Here is an 18,495-nt window from a genome sequence, read left to right on the forward strand (position 1 = left end):
GGGAGGAGGGGAGGGGTTTAAACTTAAGGATGAGAAGTGATAAGTTACAAACTCGTCTCTTTTGATACTGTGAGTCTGTCTGGATCCCAGCATCATAGCCTACTTGTTCCACTTCATCTCAGTAACAAGACAAATTCTGCATGGTTCCATGACATTGGTTCTCCTATCTGCTTTGTTGTGAAGGGTCTCCATCTCCACCCTGTCATTCTCCACAATCACCTTGCTTGCAGCCTTTTCACAACATCAGCTGTTGCCACTATGTGACAGAAGTACACTTTGGAGTTAGGAAGGTGAATGCACGGGACAGATCTGAAGGCTGTGCTTTATCTAGGCTGCAGAATGTGGTCTGGACCCTTCAACAGGCAGTGCTCCAAAACAAGTTTCACAGGTGTCTTTCAACTTGCATGACTGGCTGCAAACTCTTTTATTTTTGCCAACTCAGCTGACACTGCAGGGAAGGAAATGATAGAAAGAAAAGAAAGTCACTTACTATATTTCTAAATAGCCTTTGTTCTGCTACAGCTTTCAGCCTTGTCTGTGACAAACAGGAGAGAAAAATTCCATCGTGGCAGTAATAGAAATGCTTACTGTAACAACCATCAAGGTGTAGCTTCAAAATTAGAAAATGACACTCTGTGAGATGGTGCTGGTGCAGTTCCCATGCATACTCTTTGGATGGCATGCAAGAACTTCTTCAAACCCATCACCACCATCACTGAAAGCTGTAGTGGTGCTAGATGCCTTTAAACACTGAACTGTCCTTCTCAGCTGTGCTTTTTCCTGAAGGAGCAGCAACATCTCCTGGCTTTAACAAAGCCCCACAATAAGAATGACCTGATGTGTTTTCCTCCCTGCAACTACAGGGTACTCCAGGACCAATTGGGGTTTCGGGACCAGCAGGACCAAAAGGAGAAAGGGTGAGTTTGGTTCAAAACTGAGCAATACTTTGTAACTTCTTTGAAGATATGACAGCTCCTTAAAATGGAGAAGCTCTATGTCTTTCTAGGAGCTAGATTTTTTCTTTCTCTGTGTATGTAAGACCCACAGTTGGCATCTTTGACTTCTGTCTTTTTCTTGGGGATTTAGGTGCTTTAAAACACATCTTTTACATTTCCTCTGCAATATTTTGTTAGTCATTGTTGTGCTGCCTGTTCATACTGAATGGGTGTGTAAAGTTTCTACTCTTCTGTCTCTATTTCAGGGTAGTAAAGGAGATCCTGGAGTTGTAGGACCAATGGGACCAGCAGGACTTCCTGTAAGTACAGGAGTACTAGGGATTTGTTATCTACAAGTGCCTATTTCCTTGTGGTTGATAGCTTAAGTTGCTGCTGCAAATAGCATTTGCAATTTCAGCTAGGTTAGGTGTTAAATAACCAAAGTTAAGAGCTTAAATATCCTATGGGAGCGAAAGAAAGAGCTGAGTAGTTTCAGAGCAGTCATTCAGAATGAGGCAGACGAAGCTGAAGGGAACTGTTAACTTACCACAGTCCTCAAACTACCAAAAGAAGCTGCGTGAGACTCCCAGGATTTATATTTTAGTCCAGAATCATAGAATTGTAGGCGTTGAAAGGGACCTCTGGAGATCATGAAGTCCAACCCTCTGCTAAAGCAGGTTCCTTACAGTAGATAACACAGGTAGGCATCCAGCATTGAGAAGGCAGTGTCTTTTCATCACAGTGACAAAAATTGCATTCAGTGAAGTTAATTCTCCGTTCTTTCAGCTCGTCTTGCTTCTGTCTTAGAGAAAAAGCAGTGGTGTGTGTTTAGCCTGGATGATCTAACAGAAGTGGGAAGGAAGTCGTCCACGGGAAATGTTAAATTTTACCATCTAGTAACTGATATAAACAGAAGGGACAAACTCTTGGGCACAAATCCTTCTTTTTGAGTGGGCATACAATGTTAAAGTATTTCTATTTTTGTGCTGATGTATTTCAGGGTTTACAAGGTCTGCCAGGTGACAAAGGAATCCGGGTAAGTTACCAAGCAAATTTTGTTCTTTGCACAGTGGTTATTTCTGGACAATGTAAAGATAGCTAGCATGTAATTCTGTCTGCTAGACCTTCACATTAATCACTTTACTACCTGTAAAAATACAGAAGGTGATACCTGTAGTTTGTGTCATCCTCTAGGACATCACAGTATATCTCTCTGAAAGATGCAGGATGGATTTTTTGATGTTTCACTGTTGTCACAACTCTGTTGTCACTGAAGCATAGGGCTTCATGTGTAATAGAGTTAAACCAACGTGTCACACTTTAGGAAATCCTACTCTCTGTTTTGTGATGTGCATAGAAAACTATGAGAACTATCGTGAGAACAAAGTGAGACACAGCTGCTAAATCTTACAACATTAATTTTGAATTTGCACTGAAGCATGAAAAAGAAGGTTGACCTCAAGCAAATGATTCTCTGGAGAATCTGGAAGAGAGAAATTCGGACATGATAAATTCATGTACATTAAAGAATTGGACATGAAGTCTTCTCAGGCTTTGCCCTGAGTGGATGTGCTGAAGAGTTGGGTCAAAACCAATATTGCAAATGGCTGCTCTTCTGCCTTAACACCTGTGTTCTAGAAGGATAGCCATGAGTAAAAAGCATGCATTGAAGCTCCTCTTCCATTCAATTTTCAGTGACATGGGGAGTTTTTTGTTCGTGAAGGCCCCAAACATTTCTGATTAAAAACAGAAAAAAGACGAACAGTTGAATATAATTTATATTTAGAAATGTAAATGACTTCTGGATTATGGTTTTAAGATTACAATTGTGTAAATATATCAAGCACTTTAATATAGTACATGTGTATGTATTTTTGCGTGTACTCACGCATACAGATGCGTACTTTCTTCATAAGACTCTGGTATCACCTAAATACACCTGAAAATAAGTTCATATGCCCATGCAGTGATTTCATGATATGAATTTGCTTTTTGTACATAGTGAGTGTTCTCTGTTCTTATCTGCAATGTATTTCTGATCTTACTCTGCATAGAATGAGCAGTTCTGAAAAGCAGTAGCCAGTTGGCATCTTAAACTAGGGGAGAAAGGTATCCAGGGAGCTCCAAAGTTCTCCCCTTTTTTAATTACTCCATTTCTGGCTTTGCTTCTTAATTTCCTCCTTATTAAGATGTATGATGTTTTGTTTTATGTGGTTTCTAAACAGAAAGTGGCCGTAACAGAATTCCTAGACTTCTTCAGTTGGTTTTTCACTGGGTTTTTCACTGACTGTAGATAAGCTACTAGGATTTCCCTGAGCTCTCAGCTGTATTGTCTGAATGCCTCCATCCCTTTGAAGTCATTGCAGACATCTTACCAGCACCATTTAGGAGAGCTTGACCCACTGCTTGTTCCCTAGGATTTGCTCTGCTGCCAGGTATTCCCAACTGAGCACTAGTTTTCCCTCAGTGGGGCACAGCTGCTGTGCCAGAACCTCCTCAGAAGTGAGGGGCAATCTCCCCCAAATTAACTGCTGGCAAAACTGTGACAGTTCAGCCAGGAGACCTCAAAATGAATGAGAAGAAATCTGTGAAGTTAAAGAAAAGGTTCTGACCTGACCTGTTCTACAGGGGGTGGGTCCAGGGATACCACACCTGGCTTTTTAGAAGTGGGAGATGTGTTCCCTTGGGAAACCTTACTTCATTTTTTATTTTTTTTTTCTGGACAGCTGCAGTGTGCATGGCACTTTCATATGAAGCTTTTCAGTGTTGAGTACATTAAAAATTGAGAATCAACTCTGTTAAGCTTCCAAACAGTTTGCCAAAACCCTCTGTGCACCTTCTTAGTTTATTTAGGCCAAGTAGTGCTTTTTAAACCCCAGCAACCCTCCTGCTGCCTGTTGTTCAGTGCCTGGGACACGTAGAGCCAAGATGGTGGCCCCAGGTTACAATGGGAGCAGACAGCCCTTCAGAAAACCCATCTGAAAAAGTGTCAACCCTATCTTCTGCTACTAAGCTGATATCTTTGCTGCTGTTCTAATGCCTGTATTTTTTTCTCATGTGTGTATGTGTGTCTTCCTCGCTCCTACAGGTCCACCTTTGTCCCCTTTATCCCTTCCTCTTCTGCCTTTCTTCCTGGTTCCTTCCTCCTCCCTCCAGAGCAACCCATGCTGCATTTTCCTGGATCATTCTGTTCCAGTGCTTGGTTCTGGGTGATTCCGTCTCGTTGCTTCTGCTCTCCCATCCATTTCTCCTGCCAGCTTTGAGTTTAACACATTTTAAAGAAGAAACAGCAGCCTGTGCTGTCTGATGTTATCCCTAAATTCCTTTAACCTTCCCCACGAGGACCCTAAATTCAATTCCCTGTGCAGCAGCCCCTTTCCCTGTTTATGCTCAGCAGCTTTGGTAATTTCCTCAGTTATACAGAAAGATTTGCTGACAATATGACCAGCAAGTAACCATGTAACACCCAGCCTTGGCTGACCTGCTTGTGGGTAGGACATATCGTCTCTCATTGAGAAGGGACCATAGGACATCTGGACATTCCCTTGGCCACAGCTATGGCTGGCTTTCATTGACCCACTGCTTCCCCTTTCAGGAGAACAAGGCACCTCTTTGGTTATGTTGGTGGCTTTTTTCTCCTTCTAAAACGTTTCCATGGATGACAATTTATTTCTAAATGAGAATTCAGAGAAGTAAGAAAAAGTAACATCAGCACAAGGAGCCTGGGCCAGCAATGCCTCACAACCACAACAGGAGGTCCTGATTGGGCTCTGCCTCAAGGCTTGTTCTCAAGAGCACTGCTGCCAATCACCAGCTGATGAGAGCAAGTAACATATAATGTCTGGAGGAGGTTTTCCCATCCTCTCTTCCCACTGACATATGAGAAGCCCAGAGAAGTGGTCATAACAACAGTGCAGTGCTCTGCTGCTATGGCACTCCACTTTCCTTTGATGCAGTGCCTACATCATCTGTCAGGGTGGAACTCTAGGAATGGCCCTTATGTTTGTACAGCTTAGGAAAGGTTAGTAGTGCCGTATGTTGCTCTTCACTTACCATCTCAAAGGGAGGTTTCTCTTCTTTTAAAATGTTGCCTACGTGTTCATCATTTTTAAACTATTGCTGACATATGTTTGAAATGGATGATCCTAAAGCTTTTGTGTATTCTTTTTTTCTTGGACTAAACTGTTATTTACAGGGGGAGAGGGGCAAGAAAGGCTCTAGAGGGTCTAAAGGGGATAAGGGAGACCAAGGAGCGCCTGGATTAGATGCACCCTGTCCGTTGGTATGTTCTGTTTTATCAAATGTACTGTTTTAAGATGTGTTGATGGGGAAGAAAGGACCTCCTTTGCTGCCAGCTATGGTTTTTCTTTGGAAGCGTTCAGTGTCATCATGTCTTCACAAGAGCAAAACTGGTTTTGTTGCTTTGGAGTAACAGCCAGCCGATGTAATTGCCTGAGAATGACACAGGACACTCGAGCCGCATTACCCAGTCGAGAAGCACATCTCAGTTATTTTCAATGGGATATGTTTCTGCCAAAATACACTGTCTATAAATCTAGATGTAAATTTATGAGTATGTATACATTTTCATCTAAACTCATGCACTGCAATGAACATGCTGCCAGAAATGACCATAAATCCCAGGAACACTCATGCTTCGTGCTTCTAGAAATCCACATGCTGGAATTTCCAGTGAAGGTAGGAAGAACGGATGATTTGAAAACAGATGAGATACTGTTCCCATCATCTCCAGTTTAACTCAGTTATACTGATTTGCAGATTGCAGAAAAACAGGCAGCTGATCACACAGACAAACTAAAACAGAGAACAGTGCCGTATGTGTTCTGGGTATGCGGCAGAGTGCCCTGTGACAGTCCCAGTGCAGGACCGTGCCTGTCCTCCGGTGCCATGGAGGTGACTGGCATCAACTGAAATAACGATAGTGGTTGATTTCATGAACAGGGTCTCCGAGGTTTTAAAGGCGAGAAGGGTGAGCCGGGGTTACCTGGGCTGGACGGGCTGGATGCCCCATGCCCATTGGTATGGCGTACCTTCCCTTTCCTGCATGCTTGTTTGCTTTTATATCTTGGTTGTTATTTTCTGATACCTCCGTGTAGTTGCATGCCCTAGAGATGTATGACAGCTCCTTCCTCACCTCTCTCCATCCCACCTCCCTCACACCACTGTTGTCAGAAACAGTCTTTTTCTTCCTCTGATTCACAGCTGCTGCCAGTGTTATTTTATGGCATGAGGGAAAATGCAGCAGGAATGAGAATTTAAATGCTGCTTCAGTTCTCGCTTTGCCTTCACTTTGAGAACTTCTGCTAGACTAACACACGAAGGCTGCCTCTGCACTAGCTTGGTTTCTGAGCCAAGGAGCTGAAATGCTTTTATACTTCATTAACATTAATTGCTTGTATGTGTTTAGCAGTTTGACACTGCTCTGTGTTACTCAGTCATTCTGAATATTGACTGGAAAAATATAGCTGTTAGAGGCCCATGTGAGATGTTACTAGACACTTACCTCCCTCAGCTCCCACTAGATAATTCCTGTTTGTGATTCTTCCCTGAAATGAAAACGGTACCCACAGCATCCAAAATCTTGAACTTGGAATCACCTATTTCCCCATATCTGTCTCATTCTAATATTAAAAAGCGATCACTGTATTAGCGCTTCATTTAACCCAACTACTGTAGCACAAAAGATATTCAGGAACACTTTACCTCAACTGATTCATAAGTATCCCATTAAAGAACACCAATTTATTCATTCACATTTGTGGACGTGCTGCATTTGGGTGAGGTTGTTGCCCCCTCCAGATGTCTGCACCACTCCATAATACCCTGAGACTTGTGCTCTCCTGCCCTTCCCGCTCCCATTTAGCATGGCTAGGTTTGCTTGAGGATGACCTTTCCAAGTCTTACATTCATTTAAAGGTGTTTGCTTTCATTTGCAAGAGATGTAGTATCAGTTCCTTCAACTGGCTGGAAAAATGTATCCCGAGGAAAAACACGATACCATATTTAGCAGGGCTTTCTAGTTTCCTGGGAAAACTAGCCCTGGAGTTGTCATTGTGAGAGCCTCCATTATTTGGCCTCTGTGAAGTGCTAGCGATAGTGTTCCTTCCAGCACTCTGTCCTCAACATGCTGCCATTATCTCTTCATAGCAGCATGGTGACTACTTGCAAAGCCTCAGTTGCCACTCTGTCAACTCCAGGTAGTACAAAGCAAATCTCAGAAGCAAAATCATGCCTGTAAAGGAACAAAAGCCATGTGTTTCACCTCCCACTGCCAATAGTCAGAATTCCTATGGAGTAAGTTTTGTCTGAGTACAGCACCTAATTTCACAGGTGCCAGGCACAGACTCTGCCTGTGTCCCCACAGACTGCCTTTTGTTTGTCTCTGCTTTTCATGGCCAAATTACAGCGCACACCTCTTCACACCTATTTTTTTAAGGAAACTTGACAGAAAATCTGGTGAAATACAAATGCTATTTTTATTTACACAAACAGCATACCGGCATGCAAGCTAGCTTGAGAACTTGAGCATGGGTTTTGATCCAGCTTGTTTAAAAGCTTAGCATCCTGCTGACACATCCATGTGCATAGCTTATGGAAGCCATGAACTAATGATTTACACATCTGATGTGTGGATGGAGATACTTGATACTAATAAGCACGTCCCATTTCCATTCTCTGCAAATTAGCCTGCAACAAACACTTCCTTATGACCCTGGTCTTCCTTTGATCCCTACACTATAACTCTGCCTTTCCATTCCTTCATGAACCTAACTTTCCATTTCCTCCTGCAACGCACTGCACCAGTCATTCCTACCACAACCAGAGTACCAATGGGAATGCCACAAGTTACCCAGTAATTAATTGATCTAAAGTTCAGGATTTCCCCATAGTGGGAGGAGAGGGGGGTGAAAATATACCACGAGGGGGATCATAGTCCAAAAAATTGATTCAGAAAGCAGTATGGTTGCAGCATCAGGACATATCAGTTCATGAATCTCTTCTAAGCATCTTTCTGATAGGTAGTTTTTGTCCCAATATGCTATTGTGCATTTGCTTTTCTTTTTTTTTGTTTTGTTTTGTTCCCTTCTCAAATGGGATGATGTACTTTCTCACGAGGTACTTGAGGAAGTGAGAACTGAGTCATTTGACTGAAGAAATGTGCCTGCCTGGCTCTTTGTACAATCTCACTGCCTGCAGTTGGGTTCTCATGGGGAACAGAATCAGCTCCAGAGTTTGACATGCACACACAAGAAGTGTTTGACTTCATGCTGCAGATGTAGCTTCTTGGGCCTGACTTTTCAGCAGCTCATCTGTTCAAGAGTACATTATTATCAACATTGGGTTCCTGTTTTCTCTTGTTACGTGCTAATTAATGTCAGTAATTCACAAACGCTTAGTCTCACATATTTTAGTGGCAAAGTCCTTGAAGTATCCAACCTTCAACATAGAAAAATAATAAAATTGCATCCTGGCCTTGTAGCTCAAGGTTTTGGAGTTGCAGCGTTGAGAGGGTATTTTATAGAAATTTCACTGACTTTATTGGGGCAAAAAACACAAAACCAATCATTCAAAGAGCCAGCTGAGGTTCTGGAGCAGGAGTCTTTCAGAGGCAGGAGGGGACAGCTGAGCAGTCTGCCACGTGATAAAGCAAACCTTTCAACACAGGGCGGAAAGGAGATGGAATTTTTTCCAGGCCCTCCTCAGGAACCAAAGTTAGTGCTGCCCCTGGGGTTTGCCTGGCCTTGCTGTGCCAGGCATGATAACTCACCTCAGTGCTATAGAGCCAGGCCTAGGATATAGACCTGCCATCTTGTGTTCTCCATGGCCAACCTCCTGCTATACTTCCCTAGCTGAACAGGACCTCTGTTCCTCCTCTGTTCCTCTCTTTCCCTGAGGGAAGCCAGGTTAAGCACCTTCCTTGGAGAAATGTGCACAAACTTATGGCCCTGGTGTGAGCCTGCAGGCAGCCCCTCCAGCCCCAGCCTTGCTTCCAGCTGGGCTCAGCCACAAGCCTGGGTCACTGCAAGGGGGTGAGGAATATCTGTCCGACTATTCCTCCAACCCTGGTTCAGACTGTTTGTTGCAGCTGTAATAGTGAATCCATTCCTTTTTTCCTCATTCTTTGCACTGTTTTCTGTGTCCTAAACTGCTATTTCATTCATGCTTCTGCAGGGAGAAGATGGCCTTCCGGTTCAAGGCTGCTGGAATAAGGTAAAACGATCTTGGAAATGGTGGGGCTGTGCTGAGTTGGCAGTGCATGTTGTCTGGCTGTGAGCAGCATAGGTGTGGAGGCATGCATGGGTTTTCCAGGACCATACCTCTGAGAAGCAGGGAGCAAAACTCTCCTTTGTTTTACACCAGTGTTCTTTTTTATGGGTCGAAAAAGGAGAGAATTGCATTCCCCGTGGCTGAGAAATTGACACTAACGTTTGTTTATCTTTTCTTTTGCAGTGATTGTTCTAACCCTGGACTGGCCTGTGTGTGTTATTGTACATAGAATATTTATTTTTATACAGCATTCTTCTCTGAAATGCTCGAAGTTATGCATTTTTACAACTTATCAAGAAGCTGCGTATTTTTTGTACAGGAAATACTAGATCTCCCTTCATCCCTGTTTGTCAGTTCTCTGTGTATGTCTTCATTATGCTTGTTTTGTCATGGAGTACAGCTGTAATATTTACATGATACGTGTGTGCACATGATGGATATAGGAACTTAATAAATTATTGCATTAAAAGTGCCCAAAGGAACTGCCCTGTATACCTTCTAAAGCAATTTTCCTTTTTTCAAGCTGGAGTCATTCAAGATTATTTCAAAATATGATGTATTTTTATTAAAGAAAAACGTTTCCAGGTTTTTGTTGATTTAATTAAGGTATTCCTGGGAAAATACACGGTATAATGGGAACTTAGAGATTCCCTGACTCATGGTTGTGGAACAAGATGATGTCTCATGAGCAGATTCAGACAGCCAAGTGCAACCAACCACAGTTCCTCAGGGCAGCCCAGTGCCTGTGCAGGAAAGGGAACACCTCAAAGGCCATACTGGGTGACTCTTGCCTCTGGCCTTAGCAGTTACTTACCTGGATTAACTCCCACAACGATAAGTCCAGGAATTTAAGAATCTTCCTGAATCATAGGCCTGCAACTACCTTAATTTAAAATCAAACATATGGCAGAATACCTCAATGATATCCTAATGAATATTTATTAGATAAACCAATCCACGTGGCTCTTTTAATGCTAACCAAAGTTGCATGGAAATTTGCAGTGCGTCATCATAATTTGCATGTGTACATCTTAACAATTCTCCTTGTCCTACCTTTGTTAATGTCTAAAGCCTAAATTATCCATTAAGAAAATAATCAGACTAAATGAATGTCATGACATGCTCAGAAAGTTAGCAGAAGCGTGGAAACCTGAACTGAGTTTCCTGTAAAAAGCAGCAGAGTTTCTACTGCCCTGAGTCCTTTGCTCCCTGTCCCACAGCTCCCTTCTCGGATTGCCCTGGGAGTCATAAACTCCCTGTAATGTTCATTATTTTTACAAACGTGTCTGTATGCCAGCATTGTCCTTTGGACGAATCTCTTCCACGTGCAATGAGATGCTTGGGGTGCTGGAAAAGAAAGAAAGCAAACTGCGGAACACTAAGAGATTCTTGTTTTCTCAGTACCATATCCCATTAGTGTAATAAGAGCAGTACTTAATTAAGCATGGATGCCATAGGGTCTAATGTTTTAATTAGGCACCTGTTGAACTCAAAGCAATAAAACCCCAACCAGCTGGCAGGATTGGTTTGGGAAGGTGATAGCAGCAGCTGCAGTGAATGTCTTATCTGGTCTTATAACATTGGGCCTATAAGGTAGGTAGTTTGAATGCTTCACTCCTTCCTAAAAATGCTGGCTATAGTTCATCCTCAAAAACACAGATCCGTGGAAGAATCTGCTGGTAACTTCTATTGCCTTTGCTGTCTATCATAGTTTTTCTTTTGTAACTGTTGCTTGTGGTTGTAACTGCATGGGACTGCCTTTGTTTGGATTTGCTCCGTCATAAAAGAAATGGTGGTGTTGTCTTAATGTAGCTGCTTGCCTATCACAAGGGTAGGAAAACGGTGACGTGTGGTGGTTGCTGCTGATCACAGCCTACCTTTGTTGTGTATTTTGGACTGAAGCAGATAGGTGTTTCAGGCTGCATGATCATGAGGGCTGTGGGAATAGAAAACTCATCATCCACTACGGATAAATCAGAGGTTGTAAATCAGAGTGCAATTGTGCCGACCCAAATGTAAACGCCTCACATTTCTAGAACAACCCCAAAGAGTTGAAGTTGGGTTTGTGCTGTGCCAAATGCAATGGTTCCATTTCTGGATCCCTGCCTGCAAAATCTGTAGCCAGGCTGTCACTGTTTGTTGTTGTTAGCTCTGACTGGCTGTTTTCATGTGAAATCCTTTGTCTGCTGTTTCAAGGGTCAAACTCCTTGGCTGATAGCCAAAAAGTGAGATGAGTCTAAGGGTGGAGAAGCTTGAGAAATGACAGCAAAAAAAAAAAGAAAAAAAAGAAAAAAGAAAAAAAAGCAAGCAAGAAGGACCTTCCTGAAGATTTGCTGAGATGCTTTGCAAGTTCCCTCCCTGGAGCTTAGGAAGAGTTCTTCAACTGCACGCCAGGAAGCTGTGCCTAGATAACAGCACTACGGGAGTCAGTGTGACAACACTCTTTGCTTTGCTTCCCGTCTTCTCTCAGAGGCCAGTGGCAGAGATGGAAAATGACACCATTTATATTATTAATATTTTTTTCCTTTGATCGTTTTCACTTCAGTCTATTATTGTGGTCAGACTCTTCAGATGAAGAATCAGGCGCATGTCCCAGCAATTGCTGTATAAATGAGTGCAAGACAGACAGTATTTCAGTAGGGGGATCCTTTGATCCAGGAAAGAAATCCTCTTGAACAGTTGTCTTCTAAAAAGTCAGTCAAGCCCTATGTATTCAGTTTGGAGTGCTGCTCTGAGAGAGCGTGAGGAAACCTTTTCCTACCATCTTTGGTTACCAGATGACAAACTTCTACCTATACCTTTGATGATTCCGTCTTTAACCTTTTCATCACACACCACCTTCTCCAGGTAAAGGAGAAAGGACCTAAGCCTTTTGCTGAAAAGGGAAAGCCGTGCTAGATTTTAAAGGCATGAAGTACCTTGTCAGAGAAAGAAAATGAGGAGTATGGACAAAAGAGTTTCACTGAATGGTTCCTTTGCTTCCTGTGCTTTGCTTCCTGGAGGTATTTTGTCTGGAGCCCTCAAGAAATACACTATTCTGCTGTCCTACTGAGGCCCTTCTGGTGGGTACCTCTCCGCAGGTGTACTTACAGATGGAAATTAATGATTGCAAGGGTTGAGTCCCACGGTGATGTGTTCTAATAGATTCAGGTTAAGAAAATCGTGATTTGGCAAGGTGCTGCGGGGTGCCAAAGATGCTTTCCAGCCACTGGAGGGTCAGGACATCCAGCTGGGGATATTTCATACCAACCCAGCTTCCCTTGTTCAGTTCCCATTGCTGAAGGTTAAATTCTATTTGCATGTACTCTATAGTATTTTTCCACAAAGCTCTTGCAGTATGTTAAAAAACTGAAATTAATTACTGCAGACGTATACTGCATACATGACTCATAACATTTCTACTCCATTGAGTATCTTGGGAATCCAATTTATCCAAGCATTAAAACACATATTTAACTTTGTGCATGTGATTCCCATTGCCCTAAAAGCTACTATTTGAATATGTAAGTACTCTGGTGAATCAGGGCCATTATTACAGCTAATAATGTTATCTAAGCCATTAGGCAGAACTAAATCATAAACCACTCTCGTTTCTTCAGAGAGAAAGAGCTGATTTTGAGTTCATACTGATCTATTTTGAAGTTGGGGAAGCCCCAGAAGTAGTAACCTTCATTCAAATAGCCTTGGTCAATTCAGCTGGAACAGTCCTGCCCTTCTGGTATCCCATGGACACCTCTTCTCACCATCGCACAGAAAGTATACTTCTAATGTAACTCAAGAATTAACAAGTCCTACTTCTAGTCTCACCTGAACAATAGAACCCTAATTGCAATTTTTATCTTTATACCTACGAGATTTATTCCGTAAGTACCGCAGAAAGACAATATGTTGTTTCAGTTGGGAACCAGTCTGATGAAAGGATTACTCTATTTTATTTGTAGTTCTTATTTTCATGGTTTTTTTTGGGGGGGTTAAGGGGAGGGGAAAAGGGGGAAAAGGGGGAAACGTAACCCGTTACGAACCGGTAACGTAAGTTCGAGGACGGGTTACGGGTTAGGTTGTGATTTACTTTTCTTTTTTTTTTTTTAAGTAAAAACAATTATGTATATAGTTTGATAACATTACTTCTACATTTCTTTTTATTAATGATATTTTTGGAGCCGTGTGTTGGCTCTTTTCTAGAGTTTCCCTTTAAATATATTTTTAATGGGCTTCTGGAATAAGTTTATAGAAGTTCCTGACCCAAAGTGTCCTGAGGACATTCCTGTTGTGTTGTTTATTTTTTCTCCCTAAGTGCAACAACAAGATGGTGCTTTCCATAGGCAAACCAATTTTCAGCAGGGATGAATGTATCCCCACAGGCCGTGCCTAGGGACCAGGTGCCAGTGACCTCTCCCGGACGAAATGGTTTCTCTAGAACTCTACACCTAGAGAATTTAAAAGGGCTATGTGACAGGCCAGCTGACTGAAAACGGTCTCTCCTGTTCTTAAGTGGTCTGTCATAACAAAATGAGTCTGGCAAGAGTCACTGTGTTCTCTTCAGTAGCATTCTACAGCCGAAAATCTCACCGACTTAGCTAAGAAGCTCTGAACCAGCAATTAAAGATGTTTCTTGAGAACGGCACGCTCTTGGTAGTTACTTCCTACATTATTGCTATTGTTTTCCCCTCTAAACCCAGCAGTTTACTTCCTCTTGAGCTCGTCCTTGGGCTTTGCTTTACACTGAGCATACTCAACTGGATGATGCTCTGCTGGATGAGGGTAACCATTTCTTTTCTTCTACACATTTTGTTTCTCCCTTTGCCCTGTATTTTTTCCTGGTTTTCATGGCCCAAGCAAAATGGGTATTTTCTCTTCTGCATTTTTAGAAACGCTCAATTGATCACATTTTGATCATTCTTCTAATCACTTTTATTTATTTATCCTTCCTGCCTTCTTGTAGCCCTTTCTTGTCAAAACAGAACATGAATTAAGACTGTAGATGTTAGTAGTTTCAGGAGTTGACTGTAAAGCTTCTACTGTTTAAAATGCTACATAGCAAGACCAGTTTAGCTTTATAGTTTTCCTTTGATTGTTTGCTTGCTGAAGTTATCAAATGAATGTTTTTTCTCAAACAGAATTAGTCAGTATATTGGAGGTTTGTTGTTTTTTTTTTTTGTTTTTGTGTTTTTTTTGTCATTTGCTTAAGAAAATCCTGCTAAAGTCAAGGTTAGTAAGTTAAATGTGTTAGTGATAGATGTGAGAGGGTCTTGTATTCTTGCTTTCTCTTGGCTGTGTTTGCCAATCTATTGTTCCCAGCAGGGGTTTGCTGGGAGCGTGAAATTCCATTTTGTGATAATTCCATTGTTTTCTCACAATACTGTTTCAAAATATTTCTTCAGTAAATCTTCCCTTCTGCTCTCCTGCAAAGATTTGCTTTTACCCTGACGTTGCACGCAAGTGGCAGAGCCACGGAGAGAGCAGTTTCACCCTTCTGGAGAGTCTTGTAGAGAAAGCATGCCATTCCTTGGTGCTTCCATCTGGAAAGCTCACGTCATTGGCACTGCACCCAACTCTCACCTTCGTGCAACCTGGGCACCACATCGTTTGATGCTGGTCAGATGTGAGTTCATTAATCCCTGCAGGAGGATGATTTCTGAAGCAATTAGTTGTTACCTAAGTGGTTTCCTTGAATTGTAAAAGAGAGATTTTTAGTTTTTCTTTGGTGGCATAGAACGCACAGTATTTAATACACCTGTAGTGATGAGTTATGGATAAACACTGACAGGGCATTGCTTCTGTGCGTCTCTCGAACACTGTTTGATTGAGACATCTGAGTCTGTATTTGCTTTTTACACTGCTTATACTGAACTTTTATTAATATTAAATATAGAACGCTATTTGGCTTTCACTGCTGTAAGTGCTGTAACATGATTTTGTATTAGTGGTCATTATTGTCATATACTGCTGACTCTAAGGCGTTATTTCAATTCCTTTTGACGCAGCTTGGAATTTTTAGGCCTTTAAGAAAATTCCACACTAAATAATTGATCCGAGGGAGAGAACAAAGGGCTGTTCTTTCCCATCATCTTTTCATCCTTAGCGGGAGCTTCTTCAGCCAGAACGAGTATTTGCTTTTTCTTTTCTACTTTTTCCTTGGTAATTTAAGAGCTTTGATTCTTTTTTGTCTTTAAACCATACGTATTCCAGGACAATCTGCATTTGTTACGTATGATGTACATACTTTCTTTTCCCTTTTATAAAAATACCTGTTTACTTATGCATAGTTTGTCTTTTCTTTTAACGCCAGCTGATAAACCATGAATTCTCTGACCCCTTTTCTCACTTGGGGATGATTTTCAGATCAACATTGTAAGGAAACCACGCCATCTGCTGTTAGTTGGTCATCCTGCTGACTGGGAAGTAGGTGGGTGGCACATCTCAACCCATTTGGTAGATGGACAAAAGTCCCAAACATACTCGTACCACTGCACCAGCCTCATGGAAATAGCTGACAGAGTCAGCTGGACAGAGATAGATGGACAGAGTCCCAGAGTCCGACTTGGTGCCTGTGCTAAGGGAAAGGCAGCAACATTAGTGGAGCTGTATTACTGGAGGCCAGAGATCCCAAATCCTCCTGCTGCCTGATCAGCCTTATCCTAAAATCTCAAATAACTCAGCCACAAAACACAAGTTACTTGAGTTGTGACACTGAGAGAAATTTAGCAACCAGGGAAATAGAGCCAAGACCAGAGGAAGCAGAGGCTAATTCTGAATGCCTGTACTTAGATCACTGTGATTATTGGTTTGGCGTGACGTCCACTAAATACTGAGGCAATCAATAACAAGATGCATTCCACTCTCAAAATCCAAGAGCTGTTTGCTAAGGGACCTGGCTTAAGTAAAATCTGATCTTTTTCTTTCTAAGAATGATTAGGGAGGACAAACAAAAATCCAAAAGACTGAGCCTTTAGGGATGGCAGAACCTGGCCTGTTGGCTTGCTTTTGGCAAGGCATGGTGACAAGGGGAAAGTTCCTTTGGTTTCGAATGCCATGACAGCTATTGTGGTGATCGCACTGTACCCAAGTAGTACATTCATCTCATCTAACTCGAGACGTCTGAAAATTAGACTGCTACCCTGGAGCTTGCTCCTCTTGGCTGAACAGGAGCTCAATATCTGAATAGCGATCCTTTAGAGCTATGGAGTGGTGAGCAGAAAGAATCAGCTGTGTCCTTTCAGTCTCTTTGCTCAAGGCCCTGATGTGTTTAATTATTCAGAGGAGTCATTCCACACGTGTGATTACCATGCCACCTCTCCCTGCACCTCGCCTGTCTGTGGCTATTGTTTCTGAGCTCTGGAGAATAAAACCCTACAGATTATTCCTTAACTGAACATATCATTTCCTTTTTTTTTTTCTATCTCTCATTCTTTTTTTTCAATATTTCCAAAAGATGTTGTCAGTCCAATGATACGCTCCTATTTTAATAATAGTCTACAGCAAGAGAGTTCTCCAAAACATGAGGATTTAACTTCTCTACTGTATTGAAGTGCTTGCTGTGCACAACCTACTAGCACCACAAAACCACGCACACTGCAGAGGATGGAGGAGGGATGGCTGCAAACGGAAAAAGCGAAGTCATGACAGAAATATGGATTACTTGCAGAACTCAGTTATCTCATGTGTTATCTACTGCCATAATATACGCACATCAATTTTGATCGTATTAGGCTAACCTAACGACATGACAACGCTTGTACTGATTTGATAAAACTCCCGGATTATATACATATCTAAGTCAGAGCTTCCAGAGAACTTGACATCAGCGCACTGCCAGGGCTCCCCTGGATGCCCGCCAGCTTAAGCAAGAGCGAGGCCATAGCTTTCAGTTCTGACGTTATGAAATATTCATTGCTATGTTTGAGATATAACAGCTTCTGTCCAAAAGCAAGAGTGCCATAAACAGGCTGTGCTTCTGCTCACTAGTGAGTGAGGCAGTCAGCAGTCTATAACTGCTCTGTCAATAGATAGGTTGTTTATTTTGACAAAGTAACAGCCTGTGTTTGCACTGAGAAGTCAACCGGCAGATGGTCTTTGCATAACCTAGCAAGGGCAGTCTCTGCAAGCTCTCAATCCAATGCTGTCCATTTTCTGCCTGAGGAATGCCAGTTGTTAACAATTTTCCCCCAATGACTAGTTTTAACAGACCAGAATGCAGAGCTAGCCTGACTAAGAACATTGGGTGGTCAGTCATCCTCCGCACAGCAGGAATGGCGGAGAGAAAACTACCTTCATTACATCCTCATCGTGTAATGTAGGCAACTCCACTGCCTTCTGCTTCTGTGTGTCGCAGCTCAGCTCAGCACTGACCATAGAGCTGGGAACTAAATGTATTTGGATCCTTTTTTTACAAAAAGACATGAACCTCTGCTATCTCACTACAGCAATAGCATGGTGCCCCATACATGTACCAGTAAAGCTGCAGTCAGTTTCATCCAGCTCTGGCACAGAGGTTCCCATCTCTAGTGCTTCCATCCCAGGAGCCCTGCACAGCCAAGTACCCAAGGAGAAGAAAGAGAAGCCCCTTGAGGTCAGGCTGTAATGAGAAACCACTCCTCATCACGCATCACAAACATTCTGGGCCCAGAGTGGGGGAAGAGAAGCGATTCCAAAGCATTAAAGCACAGGTGTTCGGTTCTTGTTGAACAACTTGCTTTATTTCCATTCCAAAGCCCAGCCGTTGTGGGCAGAGCATCTCAGTAGGATCACAGCGAGGGGCGCCCGGCTGACACCAGTCACACCCTTTCCTTTGGGAAACGGCCACAGCGTACGTAACCCAGAGGAACACCTTATAGCTCAAATTCCTTACCGAGCGCGATTGTATATGGGCACAAGCATTTCCTCCGGCAAGGCCAAGCTCCAGCTCCAGCCAGCCGGCAACCCTCGGTGGTTTTTCCAGCAACAAAGAGATCGCTGGATGCACGGGTGCCTGCATGGCCGCGCTGGAGCCACCTGCTCAGCGCTGTGCCTTCCCCGCAGCCCCCCAGCATCACCCAGGAGAAGGCAGCGCGGGGTTGGCGCACGAATGACACCAGCAGCCCGTTATACGCAAGGCTCTCCCGGAGATCAGTCGCGGAGGTGCGTTACGGCGCCCGTTCGTGCGCCCGATCGCTTCGGCACCGCCGACAGCCGTCAGACTCGCTACGCAAGCGCTCAGGGCGCAGCGCAGAGGTCTCCCGTCCGCACAACGGCGGGGAGAAATAAAAGCTGGCCCCGCGCCTTCATTCGGCCG

General features: G+C 42.9%; 1 protein-coding gene across 16 annotated transcripts in view; it reads left to right on the forward strand.

The window, feature by feature from the left end:
* The window catches only part of COL13A1 (collagen type XIII alpha 1 chain), an 81,105-nt gene extending 69,578 nt beyond the window's left edge, over positions 1-11,527 (forward strand). For 11 of the 16 annotated variants that reach the window (XM_031554386.1, XM_031554382.1, XM_031554379.1 and 8 more), the window contains 6 exons: positions 864-917; positions 1,202-1,255; positions 1,936-1,971; positions 5,131-5,217; positions 9,129-9,167; positions 11,421-11,527. In XM_031554386.1, the coding sequence (XP_031410246.1) occupies positions 864-917; positions 1,202-1,255; positions 1,936-1,971; positions 5,131-5,217; positions 9,129-9,167; positions 11,421-11,453 (303 nt within the window). In that variant the 3' untranslated portion in view covers positions 11,454-11,527. Of the gene's footprint in view, positions 1-863; positions 918-1,201; positions 1,256-1,935; positions 1,972-5,130; positions 5,218-5,897; positions 5,976-9,128; positions 9,168-9,407; positions 9,717-11,420 lie in introns of those variants that run through there. The other 5 variants (XM_019617515.2, XM_031554381.1, XM_031554384.1 and 2 more) reach the window with 5 other exon arrangements.
* The last annotated feature ends 6,968 nt before the right edge of the window (positions 11,528-18,495 follow it).

Source organism: Meleagris gallopavo, chromosome 8, assembly GCF_000146605.3.
Source record: "Meleagris gallopavo isolate NT-WF06-2002-E0010 breed Aviagen turkey brand Nicholas breeding stock chromosome 8, Turkey_5.1, whole genome shotgun sequence".
NCBI classification, from domain to species: Eukaryota; Metazoa; Chordata; class Aves; order Galliformes; family Phasianidae; genus Meleagris; species Meleagris gallopavo.